We start from the raw sequence: 17,588 nt of genomic DNA on the forward strand, positions 1-17,588 counted from the left end.
CTTAAAACAAAGAATAGTTTTATCTTCCAAGAATGTCAATCAAGTTTAATGTGTTTTTATTTGTTCAATAAGGGTAACTTTTAAAAATAAAATTTAACTGCATTCAATTTGTTCTTTTTTTCCATTAAAGCACAAGATAAAGGACAGTTATATTCAAGTAAATGTATAATTATGATACACTGACAGACTAAACCAAGTATATCTATATAAATAAAATGTTAAAACATGAAAATTTACAGCCCTCTTACTTTTTCCTTTCTAAACTGACAAAATAAAATCAGAAAAAATTAGTAAATAAAACCTGTTTTCTTATTGTAACTTGTGATTTATTATTTTATTTGAAAATGTTTTGGTTTAAGTTAGTAATTTCTGTAAAGTAGTACTTCTTAAGTTCCTAAAAATAACAATATTGAAGCCTTGAACATTACATTTCATGTCATCTAAAAAAGTATAGCAAAATTGTCATAATAAAAAAAGATTATAAAACTCCTCCTATTCTAATCCTAAATTCCTTTTCCAGAATTTTAATAGAAAAGGAATTTCCAGACCCATAGTTACCAGATAATATATATTGCAATTCAGCATACTTAACTGAAAAAAAAAAAACCAAAAAAACAAAACCAAAACAGCCTAAGTGAAATTATTCTTGTTATTCATTCTGTGCTATACTCTTCTCCCTATACATCTTTAATATCAGTCACAAATTCTAATGTAAAGACTTACCTTTTCTAACTTAAACAGCACTGACTCAACATTTCACCTGTACACTTGACTTAGCATTCAATTCAGATGTCTCAACACCAAATTTAAAAATTTGTTTCAAGAACAAAATTTCTATAGATTACTCTATAACAAAACAAAGCAGAACCTCTAATTGTAGAACAAAAATGGAAGATAATATACAAGAAACTTTATCTCAACTTGAAGGTTAATTAATACCTGAATGTTAGAAAACAGACTTTAAGATATGTAAATTTTGCTATATTTTTACTTTTTTCTGCATAGGGTCAACATTTGCATTTTAAATGTTACTCATTATACTGTCATTTCAAAAGAGAGGTTCCCAAGAAGCTTTTAGTAAAGTTCTATGCTGAGTACATATTTGGTTCCTATATGTTTTAGCTGGAGCTGTTCTAGAATTACTTATTTGGTTAATATAAAGTCTATAAAAAGAAAGATAAAAATACTAAATCAAAATCTCTATAAAAATTATAAGTTTTCAGCAATATCTGTGAATATATTCTTGTACATCTGTACTCCTAACAGTACTAATTTGCAGTATGATCACAGCAAGTATATAAATTTTCCAATTTTTTTGTGGAAATATTCAGTGTACTGAAATTTAACTGCATTTAAAGTCATTATTAAACAAAAAACAAGTCACATAGCATTATCATATGCTAAATGGCAATTCAGGTTAGTAAAAACTAATCCTAAAAAATGTATATTTTCAATGAATAGCCTGAATATGGACTTCTGAAAAGTAGAAGCAGAGAATCTGTGAAAAGATTTTAAATCATTACTGCTAGAACTGATTATATCATTAAGCACAAACTCAAAGGACTTAAGTCCTCATGGGAGAAAAAGAAAGTAAATCTTTCCTATATCCCGTTTCATACAGGATGAAAACTAGTCATATCCCAAAGGAAAAAAAAAGTTCAGAAGATCCTCAGAAGAAATGAAATAATCTATAAGATAAGTGTCAGCCTTTTTATTAGCAGGGAAAAAACTATGAGGGCTAAATATCACTCTAGAAACATCTCCCTCACAATGCTTCCAGCAACCTTTTCAAGATATTTTTGAAAATACAATAAAAGATGATGGTACCAACTATTAGTGGGCAAAAACATTAGTGCCTAAAACAACCAAGACTGAATGTATTACAGATCCAAGAAATTTTTATTATTCAATATAAGTTGTAAAAAAAATTAACCTTTTTTCCTGTTCTCACATGTTAGCACTCAATTTAAGGATTCCAATGTAACTAATGTAGAATTTTAAAAAGCATTAATGTCTACTTAGCAAACAGTATATTCTATAGTTTCATCACTCTTACTCCTTTAATAAACATAGGGTTTTAAATAAGATGAAAATGATACCAGTTTCCATAATCTTAAAATCTAAGTGAAACAAACATCCTTGTGGTCCGATCACTTGTAAAATGTAACCAGGTCGCTAGATCAACATACTAGTGTACAACTTTAACAATTTCTAGCAGCAAAACACCTGGAATAGCAATTAATAAATGTGTTCACAGGACTGTAGAATAATTCCTCTGTAAGAAGTAATTTTTAAAAAGTACTCTACAGTTGAACTGCAGGCAAACATGAAAGATATCAAAGATCTTGTTTAGCTCTACTTTTCCCAGTGGAATCAGGTGCAACTGGAATCTTACTAGTTTCAACAAAGACAGATTCAAAGGCAGCTTCCTGTTCATCCAAAGAATCAGCGACTGTGGCTCCTTTAATTAGTGTTGTATTGGTCAAAGATTGTTGCTGCATGGAAATTTTACTGGATTCCAGTGTTTTTCTACCTCTTCTTTTACCAAGAATTTTGACATAATTAGCAGGTATAAGTCCTGTTGTTTGACCATCAAGACTAGCCAGAAGCCAACCACGCACTCTGGGTTGCTGTTCTGATGAAAGAAAAGACAGCCTTGTAATTACAACATACTTTGGAGATTCAACAGAATATTGATAGTAAAATCTGTAAAATCTGTGTTACAACTATATATAATAAAATATATAAACAAATAGTATATATACACGCATTTAGTATCAAATAATGATAGGCTTAACATTTCTAGGGTCCCTTCTTACAATTTATACATTTTATACTTACTAATATATTTTCGACCTTGAAAAACATAAAGCTCATATCAGTTGGTCGATTCATAGAGTAATGGAGATTCAGCTATCCTAAAAGCTGAAAACTAACATCAACATCTTTCATATTTTAAATTGGATTTTGAGAAATGAATTTCTCAATCATTCTCAACAGGTAAGTCAGGCATATGTATAGAAAATAAATATATACCTTCACATAAGCCAGCTTTCTTTACGTACTTTTAGCCAAAATGTAAAATTTATCCCATATGATTATGATGGACAAGCCTGGAGACAGGGAATGTCAATTTTAATCCAAGATGGGCAAAAATGAAGCCCTCTGTTACCTCCAGCCATATGAAAAAAGTTAAAGGGACTAACCTAAGCTTAAAGTAGGAAAGATTATTTAATATATTCAATTTTGTATTTTGGTATTCTCCCACCTATTTTATCCACATCTTCAAAAAGCTGTTAAACTGTTACAGTTTAGTTCAATATTACAGTTTAGGTACAATATGACATTTTAATATTTAATATGCTATAAAAATATAAAATAAATTAACCATGTCTGTGATTGATTTCATTCTAAATGTGCAAATATACTTTACTTGAGTGATGAAAGAAAGCAAAGAAGCAAAGCCAAAGTGTTAGGAGGCAATATTAGGAGAAAAATAACCTAAAACATTTTTCTAAATCATTATAATGTAAACCGAAAGACACTTTTTTTATTCTCTATTTAGAGTAATTAAAACTAATTATCTGAATGGTCCTATCTCTATAACAAATCCTATAAAGAAGTCCTTCTGAAATCCAAAATAGTAAGGCTTTCACTAGAAGGAAAATATGGATGTAACACCTAGAAGGCAAGATTTTGTGTATGAGGGGATATGGCAGAGATTTAGCAAATTTGATACAAAATTTTTAATTATTTACACATTAAACTAATAATTTGAACATTGATGGTATTTTTTCCTTTATGTAAAGAGTGACTAAAAGCAATTAAAGGCTCCTATTAATAGATTATACAGAAAACAGTCCAAGTGTTTAAAAGTACAGGTTTCCAAAGCCAGATAAACCTACTACATTCAAAGTTCACCTCCGCTACATCTCAGTTTTGTGATATGGGCAATTTACTCAGAATTCTGAGTCTTAGTTTTCTCATGTGTAAAACAGGGACAAGATAGTAACAGTTTGCACTTCACAGCATTATTATTTTAAGGGTTGTTATTATTATTACTAGTATCTTTACCAACTGTGTTACTTTTTGTAGCAAACTTGAATCTTCAAAAACACACAAAATACCTTTTTTTGTAAATCAACAAAAATTCTGTTCATCAATACTGGGATAGGTGAAGAAAAAGGCTATTTTGCCTAGAGCAATTAAAAGCTGTTAGTGACCTGGTCTAAATACTTCATGACAGTAATTCCTAAAATACTCAAGTTGAAGTTTCTGAAGTAAACACTATTTAAGTAAGAAAGAAAGCAATAACAGCCCCAGCAATTGAAGAAGGAAAGGGATGTTTAAATAATGCTAGATAATTTCTTTGTTAGATTTGTTATATTTAGTGTTTACCCTATGTTTTTGTGTGGGGATTAACAGAATTTGGAATACAAGTGTTTTGAGTTTAGAAGAGATTATATAAACAAACTCCTTATCTCAGTGAAATATTATTGGAACAACTTTGTTCGGGCATTTCTCCACCACTACCCAAACCTGAAAGTTCTAAATAGACACGAAAGAGAAATCCTAGTAACTACTTTGAGTTGACCAACAATAACCAATACCCCTTGTTGCAGTTTTTAATATTACACTTATAATTTCTAAAAATTCACAGATAATTTCAATTTATCTATATTCTGTTACCTTTGAGGGCTAAGTTCAGCATATCACCAGCACGGAAAGAAATTTCTTCTTCAGATACAGCAGCAAAATCATATTCTGCTCTAGCAACTACATGGTCATCCTCACCACTTGCCCAGTTGGTGTTGTCTATAAACCAAATTAAGAATTAAGATTAGGTTAGAAAAACTTACAAAAATAAAATGAAGTTATTTCACTGGCTACAGTTTGCAAACTGCATACATTTATTTGCCAAGGAAAGTCTCCCCCTAAAGTAAATTCCATAATTAACATGATATAAAATCAATAGCATGTTCACTAGGATATCTATTATGAACCTTTCTCTTTTCATCAAGCTCAAAATTCTAGCTCCCTTACTTTGAGCCAAGGTTTGGAAAATTTTTTTCTATAAAGGTCAGATAGTAAATATTTTAGGCCCTGCAGGTCATGAAGCAATCTGGAGATACTGTAGTTACTTATATAGTGAGAGAAATAACTTTTCCATAATTTTTTGACAAAACTCAAATGTAATAAAAATTGAGTTAAAAAATAATACAGGTCTACTACTGAGAAAAATGGGATTTTAGGAGTTCAAAGGCAGTGTTTCCTATCATATCAAGTACAAATGTTCATCTGTTAATGCTCATTCATAGAGATTTGAGGTATTTCATCTTTGAAAATGTCTTTTGCACAGGTACTGACAAATCCTGGTATCAGTCCAATGAACTTGTGGTTTTAACTGAGCATATTCACCCATGAGGTGAATAGAGTATAATTCTATTAAATTCTTCTTTTGTATTAACTTTTACTGTGTCATTACAAGAGATATCAGTCATTTCCAAATGAACATTAAGTGGAAACTTCTCAATTGTATAGTTCAATGGACTGTGAAATACAGAAATTTCCTTTGTACTTGCATGGATGTCCCAAACACTGCACTCTTCCCTCCTTCATTTCCTACTACTCAGACTTTGCTCCTTTCCCACGGGATCCCTTGCTGTTCACATGACATGCTGCGCACACTACCACTTAAATACCTCTGTACTTTTGCTGTTCCCAGACTGGCGGAGCATGGTAACCTCACTTCCTAACCCTGGTTCCGTGACATTTGTCCTTGCTTTATTTTTTTTTCCAAAGGTATTTACTACCTTCTGACTTCTACAGGTGACCCTTGAACAATGCAGGGGTCAAGAGTGCTGACACCCCCCCCTCCCCACCCCACCCTGTGCAGTCCAAAGTCCATGTGTATCTTGTGACTCTACAGTTGGCCCTTCTTAATCATCCATGGTTGGGAATGCAAAAACATAGTTTTTGACCCATGGCTGGTTGAATCTGTGGATTCAAAACCCACATATAGAAAGGGCTGAAGAAAAATCAACATATAAATGGACCCCGGAGTTCAAACCTGCATTGTTCAAAGATCAACTGTATATATTTTAACTTGGCTTATTGCTGTCTTCCCTGGATAGTCAGAAGGGGAGGCATTTTCTTTTAATGTTTTACTACTATATTCCAAGCTCCTAGAATATGGTAGTCCTAAAAAATATTTACTGAATTGATGAGTGAAACAATGATTTCTCTAAAAACCCAAATTTAAGGGCCTAGGGCATTTTGATTCCACCTTTCCTTTTGTGTACCACACCTATCCATTCGGTAACTAAATTTGTTCAATCCTGTTTCACACACTCTAATTCAGGCCTTCATTATTTCTAATCCAGTCAATTGCAAATGCATCATAACTGATATCCTCAAATTAATAAACACTTATTAAGCACCTTCTATGTCCCAAGCAGGTTGTTAGCTTTTGGGGAAATAAAGGTAAACATAACCCAACATTCTTTATGAATCTTACCAATCAATTTCAACTTGTTCAAACCTGCACTGATCTATTTTAAACACTTGAGACAGACTAATCTCATTAGAACACTGTTTATATGCCCTGGCCAGGTAGTTCAGTTGGTTAGAACATCATTCCGATACGCCAATATTGTGGATTCAGTCCCCAGTCAGACCACATACAAGAATCAACCAATGAATGCATAAATAAATAGGTGGAACAATAAATCTATGCTTCTTTCTCTGTCTTTCCCCCTTTCCTCTCTCTATAAAATCAATTTTTAAAAACAGAACACTACACACACACACACACACACATATAAACAAGTTTGTTTAAACATACACAAATCCTTTCCTTACTAAATGAAGATTAAGATCGTCCATTATTAGCCTTCAACCTCATTTCTCAGCCTTATTTATTATCCTTTTATCCTATACTGTGGGACAGCTGCTAAACAAACATCACACTTCCTGCCTATGTACTTTTGTTCAAAGCTGTTACCTGTCCTTCAAAAATCTAACTTATATGCCACTTCTTGGATACTAATAGACAAAAAATAAAAAATAAAATAAAATAATAAGAAAGCTTTCTTTTTTAAAATTGAGATAGCACTCTGTACCAGTTGACAGAGTAGGAACTTAACAAACAGGCCTGGTTTTGTTTTTGGTTCTACCTTATTAAAGATGTCACCTTGGGCAAATGATTTCTCTAAACCTTAGTTCTGTCCCTTGCAAAGTGAAGATTATTTCTCTCTCAGGGTTATTGTAAAAATTAAATGACATAAAATACACAAAATACCTAGCAGTGTCTTGCATATAAAAAGGGACAATAAACCTTGTCTTTCCCTAACTGTCACATTACTTATCACACTTTTTCTGCCTCATTACAATTACCTGTGTATGTGTCTTACCTCCCTGCCGATAAGTTTTAGAAAAAGAGGGGGATTACATCTTATGTATCTTTATATACTCCATAACATCAAGTTCAGTACCTTGTAAGTTCAGTACCAGTTACAAGGTACTGAATAGTACAATGTGTACTATTACACTGAATGAACAATGAATAAATCAAGAAACCTGTTTCTGCTATATATTTCTCTTCCAGTTTTGAATTTCTTAACTAAAAATATAACTGGATCAAAAATTAAATACAAATAACATAATGCTAATTTAACAAATCTATCCTTGAAATTTGAGATTGTTATATGGTTTTTGAATCTACTCTTTTACTCTTACCTGTTATTTCATCACTGTTGGTAGAGAGCAGTTTCCAGATGAGGTAAGGACCACCAAGGATAACAGCAAAGAACAAGAATATTGGCCAAGATTTTGCTGAGTTAGCTGCTCTGTCCTCGGCACCAAGGATAGCCACAGTTCCTTCACTTTCTGCCCACAGGTCCTCATTCTCAGAGCCTCTTCTTAAACCTAGCATCCATTGTAACCGTCTGTAAAGATACCTTATAGTCCTAACTAATGCAAAAGCTGAAAAAACCTTTGTGAAGTGTATTTTTAATCGGGAAAAATGATTCGCTACATCCAATACAGCCCTAAAACTATTATACACAGCTGAAAAGGTAGCATCCATCATCATACTGACAGAGGCAAATGCATGCACAATACTTTCAATGGACTGAAATGCACCTCTGCTGCTTTCTTCAGCTTGCTGAACAAATCTACTAGGCGGAAGATCATCTACACGGTGGCGGTTATAGTTTAACCCATTATATCCATAACTATAAGGGCTATAGCTTCCATAAAATGAATTTCCATAGGCACCATATCCTGAAGAAAATGAGCTGTAAGCTGGTCTGAAAGTGTTCAGACTACTTCCTGTCTGCTGTGATGGCCTTGGAAGAACAGGTGGGGGCACTCTGGTGAGTGCTGGTTGTCCAGGTCTTGCCAATAAAGTAGGACCCAAATCAGCAGATCTAAACCAAAAAAGATTCAAAACAGTAACTTAAACACAACAGATTTAATTTAACTATTAAATACCTCCTATAACTAGTGCAATGAGATTCTACTGAAGATATGTTAAGAAATAATCTGTAATATCTAGTTGGTTAGAATCTCAGTGTTAAGAGAAAATGTATTAAGATAAAATAGCTGAATGAACACTATATTCTAGTTTATGCTGGCATTATTAGTACTATCTTCAATCTGCAGTTTCCTTTTAAGACACCTGTCCATTTTCTCAGACTTGGTTGCTAGATATTTGTCCATCCTTGTACCTAAATGACACTATCATAATTATTATAGTTTTATGATAGATCTTAGTATCCAATAAAACAAGTTCTCCGACAATGTTCTTTTATCCTCAAGAGTGTTTTGACTGTATGACCCTTTGAATTTCCATATACATTTAGAATCAGAGCTAAAAGTTCTATAACCCTCTCTCTTCACCAAAATATTTTTCTCAAAAATAGTTTTTAAAAATAACTTTATTGACTCTAATGTTTTGTAGTTTACTACATGGAGGTATTCTTTTTTTACTTTTCATTTTTTGGTACATGGTGTCTTTCTAAAATTTCACTTTGTTACTGTTATGTAGAAATAATTGATTAAAAAATATGGTCTTTATATCCAGCAATCTTGTTGTGGGTTCCTTTTTTGGATTTTCTAGAATCTTAAGAATTTACAGTCACATTGTATGTGAACACTGATAAGATTTATTTCTTCTTCTTTTTAATTCTTGTGTCTAGGACATGCAATATAATCTTGAATGGTGATGGTAGCAGGTATCCTCACCTCATTCCTGATCTTAAAGTAAAATTTTCAGCAGCTCACCATTATGCACTATGTTTGTTGTAAATTTAGTACTTGTTTTTCTATTTCTATTTGCTAAGAGTTTTTTTTACCACAAATAAACACTGAACTTAATCAAATAATTACTCAGCATCTATCAAGATGATTTTTCTTCTTTATTCTCTTAATATGATGAATTACACTAATTCTCAAATGTTAAAGCCAACCAACATTCTTGAAGTAAAACTGAAGAGCCAATATATATTCCTGATTTGGTTTGCCAGTATTTTGTTAAAGATATTTTTGCATCTATTTTCGTAAGTGAGAATGTCCTAATTTACTTTTTACTGTTTTTGTCACGTTTGGGTATCAAGGTTAAACTGGCTCCTTATAAAGAATTGAGGAGAAGCCCTGACCACGTGGCTTAGGTGACTGAGGCATCATCCTGTACACCAAAAGGCTGTGGGTTCAATTCCTGGTCAGGGCACATGCCTAGGTTGTGAGTTCAATTCCCAGTTGGGGCATGTATGGGAGGCAACCAATTGATATTTCTCTCACATCCATGTTTCTTCTCTCTCTAGAATCAATAAAAACATATCCTCAGTTGGAAATTAAAAAAAGAATGAAAACTCATTCAAGGAAAAAATAATTTGATGTAACAGCCCAGTGAAGATTCTAAATATGTTTAAGATGGTCAAAGAGATAAAGAAGCAATAAAATATTTGAAATAAAAATTGAAATGAAATAAAAACATGTTAATATGAAAAAAAAATTAGTACAGACCTTAGCCATGACACCCACAACCACAGAGGTTATCTTGCAACTGTGAGGCAAGATAACCTCACAGTTGCAAGAAAAAACAAAACAAAAACAAAACCTAAGGCACAGAGTAGAAATACAGAACTTAGGGAATTCCACTTCAAGTAATGGCATTCCTGGAATCAGACTAACCCTTGCACTGAAAACAACTAGAAAAGCTAGAAAATATATAAAATTATCTATATAAAGCATGAGAGAACAAGGGACTGAGAAATTATGGAGCCAACATCCATAAAAAAGAGAAAACCCAGAGAGCCCACTTTGAGGTATTTCTCAAGCGAAAAGGGCCAATTCTGGAAGACATGGCTGATAGGATGAGAAGCTGAGCCTTGGTTTTAATAGACTCCTTGGGCTAAAGAGACAAAATTAGAGTTTAGAACCCTCAAAGAAGAAGGCCAACATAAATCCCCACACTACAAATGGGACCTTAAAGGGATATTCACTAGGAGTAAGAGTAAGAAGGTTTACAGGAAATAGACTAGCCCTGGTAGGAACTGAAACCACAGCTTCAAATCTTGATTGGATTCAAATGATCCTAGACTGCTAGTGGCCCAAGGTGCCTGTCAAAAGTAAAACTCACTGGAGGAAGTCAACCATCCTAGGCCTCAAATAGTTTAAAATTGACTATATACAATGTTCAGGTTTCATTTAAAAATAATTAGGCCTATACAATGACAAAATTACATGTTTAAAAAAAGAGTGACATTAGGCAATACAAAGAGATCCACAGTGGGTAATGATAATGGAGTTTTTAGTCAGACTTTAAATAACTATGATCGATATATTCAAGGAAAATAGACAAGACTGAAAAATTTCAGCAGAAAACAGAAAACTATAAAGCAAAACCAAAGGGAAATTCTAAAACTAAAAAGAAAAACAAATACCTGAAACCATAAACTCAATGACTGAAACCATAAACTCAATGACTGGTTTAATTTCAGATTAGACACATTTCAAGAAAAATATCAGTGAACTAGGAGAAAGTTTGGAAGAAAACACCGAGAAATGAAGCATGAGTAACCAAAGCATACATGCAAAAAAAAAAAAAAAAAAAAAAAAGAGGGTAAGACAGGGTATATAGTGAAATACAGAGCATATATGTAATTGGAGACAAATGAGTAAAATGATGATGATCTGAAGCAATATTTAAAGAGATAATGGATGAGACTTTTCTACAATTAATGAAAGCCATCAAGTCAGATTCAAATATCTCCATAAATCTCACCTAAAATAACTCAAAGAAAACCACAGTAATGCTCAGTAAAGCATCACTTTTGTAAAACCAAAAACAAAGAGAAATCATGAAAGCAGCCAGAGGATAAAGAGATTCCTTTCCAAGGAGTAAAAATAACACAGATGGCCAAAACTGTTAGAAAGCTCACAGGGGGTAAAAAAAAAAGGAAATCAGAAAAAAAAAATGTAGACCAATGTAGACCCCTTGATGACCATGCATACTCAGAGATCATTCAGAGATCTGCTGAAAGATCTCTACACTTCTTGTTAACCAAACAATAAATGCCAAAGCACAGTGAGTCAGATATTGGTACTTACAGCAGAAACTATCCCTGATACAATGTTTAATAGGAGTTCTAGAAGAAGAGATGGGAAAGAAAAGTACTCAAACAATATTTAAAAATGTAACTGGGAGCCCTGGTTGGTATGGTTCAGTGGTTTGAGTGCCAGCCTCTGAACCAAAGGGTTGCTGGTTCAATTTCCAGTCAGGGTACATACCTGGGTTGCTGGCCAGGTCCCCAGTAGGAGGTGCTCAATAGGCAACCACACATTGATGTTTCTCTTTCTTTCTCCCTCCCTTCCCCTCTTTAAAAATAAATAAAGAAAATCTTTTTAAAAAAGATGTAACTGGTAAGAATTTTCCTGAATTAAATAAAGATATGTATCTTCAGACTAAGCACTGTGAGTTCTGAGCAGAAGGGAAAAAAATGTTTACATGTGTGTCTGCATATTCACACTCTGATAGAGCATAAAAAAGCTCTATCAGACTGGTCCTTGCAGAGGACCAAGGTATCAGGTGAAATCTTAAAGGCTCTTAAGGAAAAGATAACCTACTTATAAAGGAATAAAAATCAGACTCAACAGAAAAATTTCTTTAAGTTATATAACTTTGATACAAAACCAGAAAAGTATGACAGTACAAAGAAATAAATTATAGGCCAACTTCACCTAGGAACATATATGTAAAGATCTTAAAATATCAGAACAGAATCTAGCATTTATTTTTACAAAATCATCACAATTAAGCAGAGTTCATCCAGAAATGCAAAGATGATTCAACAGTAGAAAGTTAACTGATACAATAAACCACATTTTCATATTAAACTAAAAATGCACACAATGATCTCAACAGACAGAATAGTTATTCATAAAATCTAGTATTTCTTCACAGTAAAAATCTGAGCAAGCTAGAGAGCTAGAAGTTCAATAGGAAATCTATCAAAAACAAAAATCAAACATTATACTTAATTGTGAGACTTGAGAAGCATTCCAATGAAAGTGAGAATCAATACAAGAATGTGGGCTCAAGTTCTGGTCAAGATGGCATAGGTAAACATGGCTCACCTTCACACACAACCACATCAAAGCTACAACTAAAACAGAACCACCATCACTCAGAGCCATAAGAAATTGAGTTGAATGGATGTCTGACAACTATGGAATTAAAGAAACCACATCCATCTAGACTGGTAGGAGAGGCGAAGATGTGGAATGGACTGGTCCCTCTCCCACGTGTGGTGGATATAAATTCAGGAGGGATATACTGGGAGCAAGGAGTCCCAGCCCCATACCAGGACCCCCAGTCCAGGGTTCCAGTACCAGGGAGATAAGATCCCATAACTTCTGGCTGCAAAAACCAGTGTGGATTGAGTTGGTGGAAGAAACTTCTGGAGTCCCAAGGAGTTCCTCTTCAAGAACCAACTCAGGGACTTAATCAGACTCACTCCTTCTGAACTCCAGCACCATGGTAGCAGTTTGAAAGGCAACAATGGCACACAGGGAGAAACTGAAATGTTGCATCAAGGCAAGAGCTGAGGGACAGCCTTCTCCTACACAGAAAGGGGGGCCATTGTCCCTTTACTGAACCCCTCCCCCACAGAGCCACAGTGCCAGCAGGCTGGTGCCATATTAGAGACTCCATCAGCCTGGCTGACACTGTTTGCCCTGCCCTGGAGATCCCCAGAGACTCTGGCCAACCTGCTTTTCCATATGAACGGCTAGTCTCGGCTCATGCTTCACAAATTCCTAAATCCTCTCAAACAAGCAACACCAGGCCTCAGTGAGCCCTCAGCCCTCCATATTTCTTGCTAAGGAGCTCCGGGCCAGACGCTAGCAGCAGCTAGCCTAGATTCACAGCTTGGCTTTGCCTGGGAATCTCCAAGCCCAGCACAAGTAGCAGCCATCTCAGATTGCTTTATAGCTCAGGCAGAATGGCCTTGGGCAGAACACAGTGGAGGCTGACCTTGGCCTGCACCACCCAGTAAACCCCAGAGCCTGTACACAGAGTGGACAACTACAGACCACATCTGCCCCTGTACAACTGATCCTCCGTGGAGGGCAGAGGTTGGTGATCAATGGTCAAAGCCAGTCCTTGCAGGTGACTGGCCTGGGTAAATCCCTCCCATTGATCTGCCAAAGGTAATCAAGGCTCAACCACAAGAGGAGGGTGTACTCAGCCCACACTAAGGATGGCCCTCGAGTATCCAGCTTGGGGCTGTGCCACTTGACCCTAAAGGACACTTACTACATTAGACCATGCTACTAAGACAGGGAAACATTGCAGCTCTGCCTAATACATAGAAACAAACAAAGGAAGGCTTTCAAAATGAGGAGACAAAGAAACATGGTCCAAATGAAAGAACAGAACAAGACTCCAGAAAAAAAACTAAACGAAGTAGAGATAAGCAAATTATCAGATGCAGAGGTTAAACACTGGTTATAAGGATGCTCAATGAACTTAGTGAGGACCTCAACAGCATGAAAAAGATCCAGTCAGAAACGAAGGACGCTACCTGAAATAAAGAATGTTGGCTATCTATGCCGGCTTATTTGTAAATGATAAGACTGTCAAAACACAAGAGAGTTATAACCAAATCATCAGAACAAATTAAGTCAGAATTATGCTGGATATATATGTTTATCTCATAAAAGATGAGAAAGGACTTCATGAAGACAATAACAAAACATTGTTTAATACAAATAAGGTCAAAATTCTCACCAATTGTACCATCGCAATATTCACAAATGGAAAGACTTACTTGATCATTAAATAAAAGTCCCAATAAAATATAAAGTTCCGGTAAAAACCTCAGTAAGTCTTTCAATAAAAGCTAAATGTAACAAAGGCAATTTTGAAGAACAAGAAAGTGTGAAGGTTCTTGATATACTAAATATCAAAACTTATTATAAAGACAGTATGGTGCTAGTATAAGAATAGACAGACCAATAGAATGTATCAGGAAGTCCCCTAAACAGAACCACTCATTTAGAAAAACTTGATATCATACAGATGGCATTATAAACCAGTATGGAATAGATGAATAAATGGTACAGGACAATTAGTTATCCACATGGAAAGAAATTAGACTGCCCATTTCACATTGATTTTGTACAAAAAAGTCAGCTTCAGGTGGATTACAGAGATAATTGTGAAAAGCACAACATTTGAAAGAAAATATAGAGAAAATTTTTCCTGATTTGAGGACAAAGGATTTCTTAACTAAGACACAAAAGGCACAATCAATATGAAAATTTTGCTTATGTTAAAATTAAAAGTATTTGCACAACAAAGATAAATATGAATATAAAGGTAAGCTACAGACAGAAAGATATTAAAAACATACAAAGAAAACAGGTTTAGTATGAACAATAAAGTATTCTTACCAATTGATTAGCAAAAATAAAGCCAATAGAAAAGTGGGCAAAACAAAAAAAAATCAACAGAAGAAACTCAAATGGCTAATAAACATTTCAAAAAATATTCGATCTTACTACAAATCAGAAAAGTGTAAATTAATGATGAAATATCATTTCATTTCACACCCATTAGAATGTCAAATACAGTACTAAAAAAATAACATCATTGTGAGGAACCAAAATTTTGCCACCTCCAAATAAGCCTTTTGGAATATTGATTTTAAGCTGGTTATTAAGTCTTTTATTCCAAGACTCAGGAAGAAACTTTGATCTTCCTCTTAACTGCCTAAAAGGAATTTTGATAAAGGAGAGGACATGCTCCAGGAAGGGAGGTATCACCACAGATAACTCTAGTTTAATAGAAACTAGTGTGTGATAGACATCTGCTTTTCCATCTCCATGTGAATTGCCTTCCTGTCCTTTAGAGTACCAAACAAACCACCCCCCATTCCCACTTCCCCTTAGTCCAAAATGGCTTATAAACCAGTGTCTCTTTGGACCTCATGTTCTTATGGCACCCCTACATGTACATCCATAATAATTTATAAATTTTCTCCTGTTCATCTGTCTCTGTTAATCGGATTATTAGCCCAGCCAGAATAACTTTAAAAGGTGACAGGAAAAGTTATTTTTTTACACTCCCACAGTATGAAGTGCTGGAAAGAATACAGAAAAACAGAAAACCTTGCTAGTGAATAGTAAAAACTGACATACAACCACTTTGGGGAACAACTTGGCAATAGTCAGTTCTTGAAGACAAGCACACCCTTCCGCCAAGCAATTCCACTACTAGTAACACATTAGAACCCCCCCTTGGAAATATGGACAAGGAGAAAGAAATAAGAATAATTGTAGCAGTTTTTAATATATAACTAATACTGTAATACCTATAACACAATAGTTTGGGTGTTTTGTTTTTTTTTAACATAATAGAACATTCCACAGCAAATAAAATGAACTACAGGTATATGTATGAGCAAAATAAACCTCAAAATAAAAATATTTAGTGGAAACACATTTTGCAAAATGATAGTTTGAAAAATATATATATATATAAACATACACACAAATCTAAGTATGAAAGTATAACATAAAGTATAAAAGGTATTGGGTACACTAAACACCTTATAGAAACAATAGTTACTGCAGGAAAGAAGAATGGGAGGGTTTATCTGTTTCTTTAATTTTAATTTTAAAAAATCTGAGGCAAATCTGGCAAAATATTACTTCTTAAAGCTGGCAGTGAATGCACACACAAGTATTCATTATCTTACTCTCCACCAATCTCTACATCCTTAAAATAATTCACAAGGAAGAATGGGAAACAGTTAATTTTACATAAACAGAACAGATGCAAGAATAAATCTCTCTCTTCCAAAGAGCAGTCCAAATTTTTAATAAGTCAAATCACCATAAAAAGGACGTAGAAAGTGTCACCTCAGCTTTATAGCATAATTAAAGCTTATTACTTGTTAAATATCTATTATTAAATTAGAGAGCGATTGTGTTCAAGCATCTGAGCGTTTAAATAAAAGATTACAAGACTTTAGAGCATAGGAGAAATATATTCCAGTATGTTGGGGATTTTTATGTAATAGGTTATGTGACATTCCAGTCTCATCATTTGAATCAAGATGTCCAGACACACCCAACACAAAACACACAAGGCTATGAAACTCTTAACTCTTTTAATCTACGTTAACCTTTTTTGAGTTGTAGATCCATTTAACGGTGATTACAATAAAAACAAAAACGCAGGCCTTAGAGAAATCACACGCTATTTTGCATACAGAGGCCATCCACAGGCCTTAGATTTAGAACTCCCGCTTTCAAGTTGCTTTTCCAAATCTCTGCCCGATACATTGTTGAGTTATGCGGGAAAACGACGCCAAGTGTTATTCAGGCTTAGCTTCCAGTTGCGTAAAAGTGACCTGGGCTTTCACCAACTCCTAGAGAAACTGTGGAAAGCTTTCAAGAGACTTTGCTCCCCGTCGAGCGGAGCCTGGGCTAATAACACTCTCATTCGCTACAGATCAAAAGTCTATCGCTTTAAAGGGGGCCAGGCAGTACTGCCAAGGTGTCCCGCGACAGAAACCCCCTTTTATTCTAAGCCTTGGGACTCGGAGAGGCTCCCAGGAGTTCCCTGGAGAACGTCGCTACCAAGAGCCATCGGGTCAGAAACTGTGGTCAGACGTCGACACGGCCCTGTACACCCCTTCCTCAAGGCCCACCTCAACCCCCCGCAAGGTTGGGGACTGGTAGAAAGGGGGAGGGGAACCTCGCCCCAACAACGTCCTCAACCGCCCCCTGCCAAAGTCCCTGACCCGGCAAACCCGAGTCACTGCTTAAAGTATCCCACGCTCACTGAAAAGCAGTGCCGGGTACTGGTCCCGGCCCAGCCCCAGGAATTCGTCGAGTCTCCCAAGGTTTGGGGGGAGGCGGCGGCTGGGACGCCATCTCCTCCACCTCCGTTCCGCTGCGGCTGTGCGCCGGGACTCACCCGGCCTCGGCGCTGGGGCGGCACGGGCACCAGGCGCAACCGGCAGAACACCGAGCCCTTCACCCCGCCCAGCCCCGCAGTCAGGACGTGGCTTGTG

The 17,588-nt window shown here is 35.3% G+C and overlaps 1 protein-coding gene across 1 annotated transcript; it reads right to left on the reverse strand.

Moving 5' to 3' along the window:
• Positions 1-39: 39 nt before the first annotated feature.
• On the reverse strand, positions 40-17,499 carry PEX13 (peroxisomal biogenesis factor 13). Its single transcript, XM_045827973.1, has 4 exons — positions 17,357-17,499; positions 7,738-8,429; positions 4,690-4,815; positions 40-2,635 (listed from the first exon to the last, which is right to left on the reverse strand). The coding sequence occupies exons 1-4, from the start codon at positions 17,446-17,448 to the stop codon at positions 2,337-2,339; spliced, it is 1,209 nt and encodes a 402-aa protein (XP_045683929.1). The 5' UTR covers positions 17,449-17,499; the 3' UTR covers positions 40-2,336.
• Between the last annotated feature and the right edge of the window lie 89 nt (positions 17,500-17,588).

This window comes from Phyllostomus hastatus, unplaced genomic scaffold (genome assembly GCF_019186645.2).
Source record: "Phyllostomus hastatus isolate PE091 unplaced genomic scaffold, TTU_PhHast_1.1 phas_scaffold_78, whole genome shotgun sequence".
NCBI lineage: Eukaryota > Metazoa > Chordata > Mammalia > Chiroptera > Phyllostomidae > Phyllostomus > Phyllostomus hastatus.

Bases quoted from the DNA above. Each gene is read 5' to 3' on its own strand.
- PEX13 (XM_045827973.1), bottom strand. From the start codon at position 17,448: ATGGCGTCCCAGCCGCCGCCTCCCCCCAAACCTTGGGAGACTCGACGA. The intron at 4,816-7,737 runs GTAAGAGTAAAA...TTTGGTTTATAG, and splicing joins CAACAGTGATGAAATAACAG to ACAACACCAACTGGGCAAGT. The intron at 2,636-4,689 runs GTAACAGAATAT...TTCTTTCATCAG, and splicing joins GCTGAACTTAGCCCTCAAAG to AACAGCAACCCAGAGTGCGT.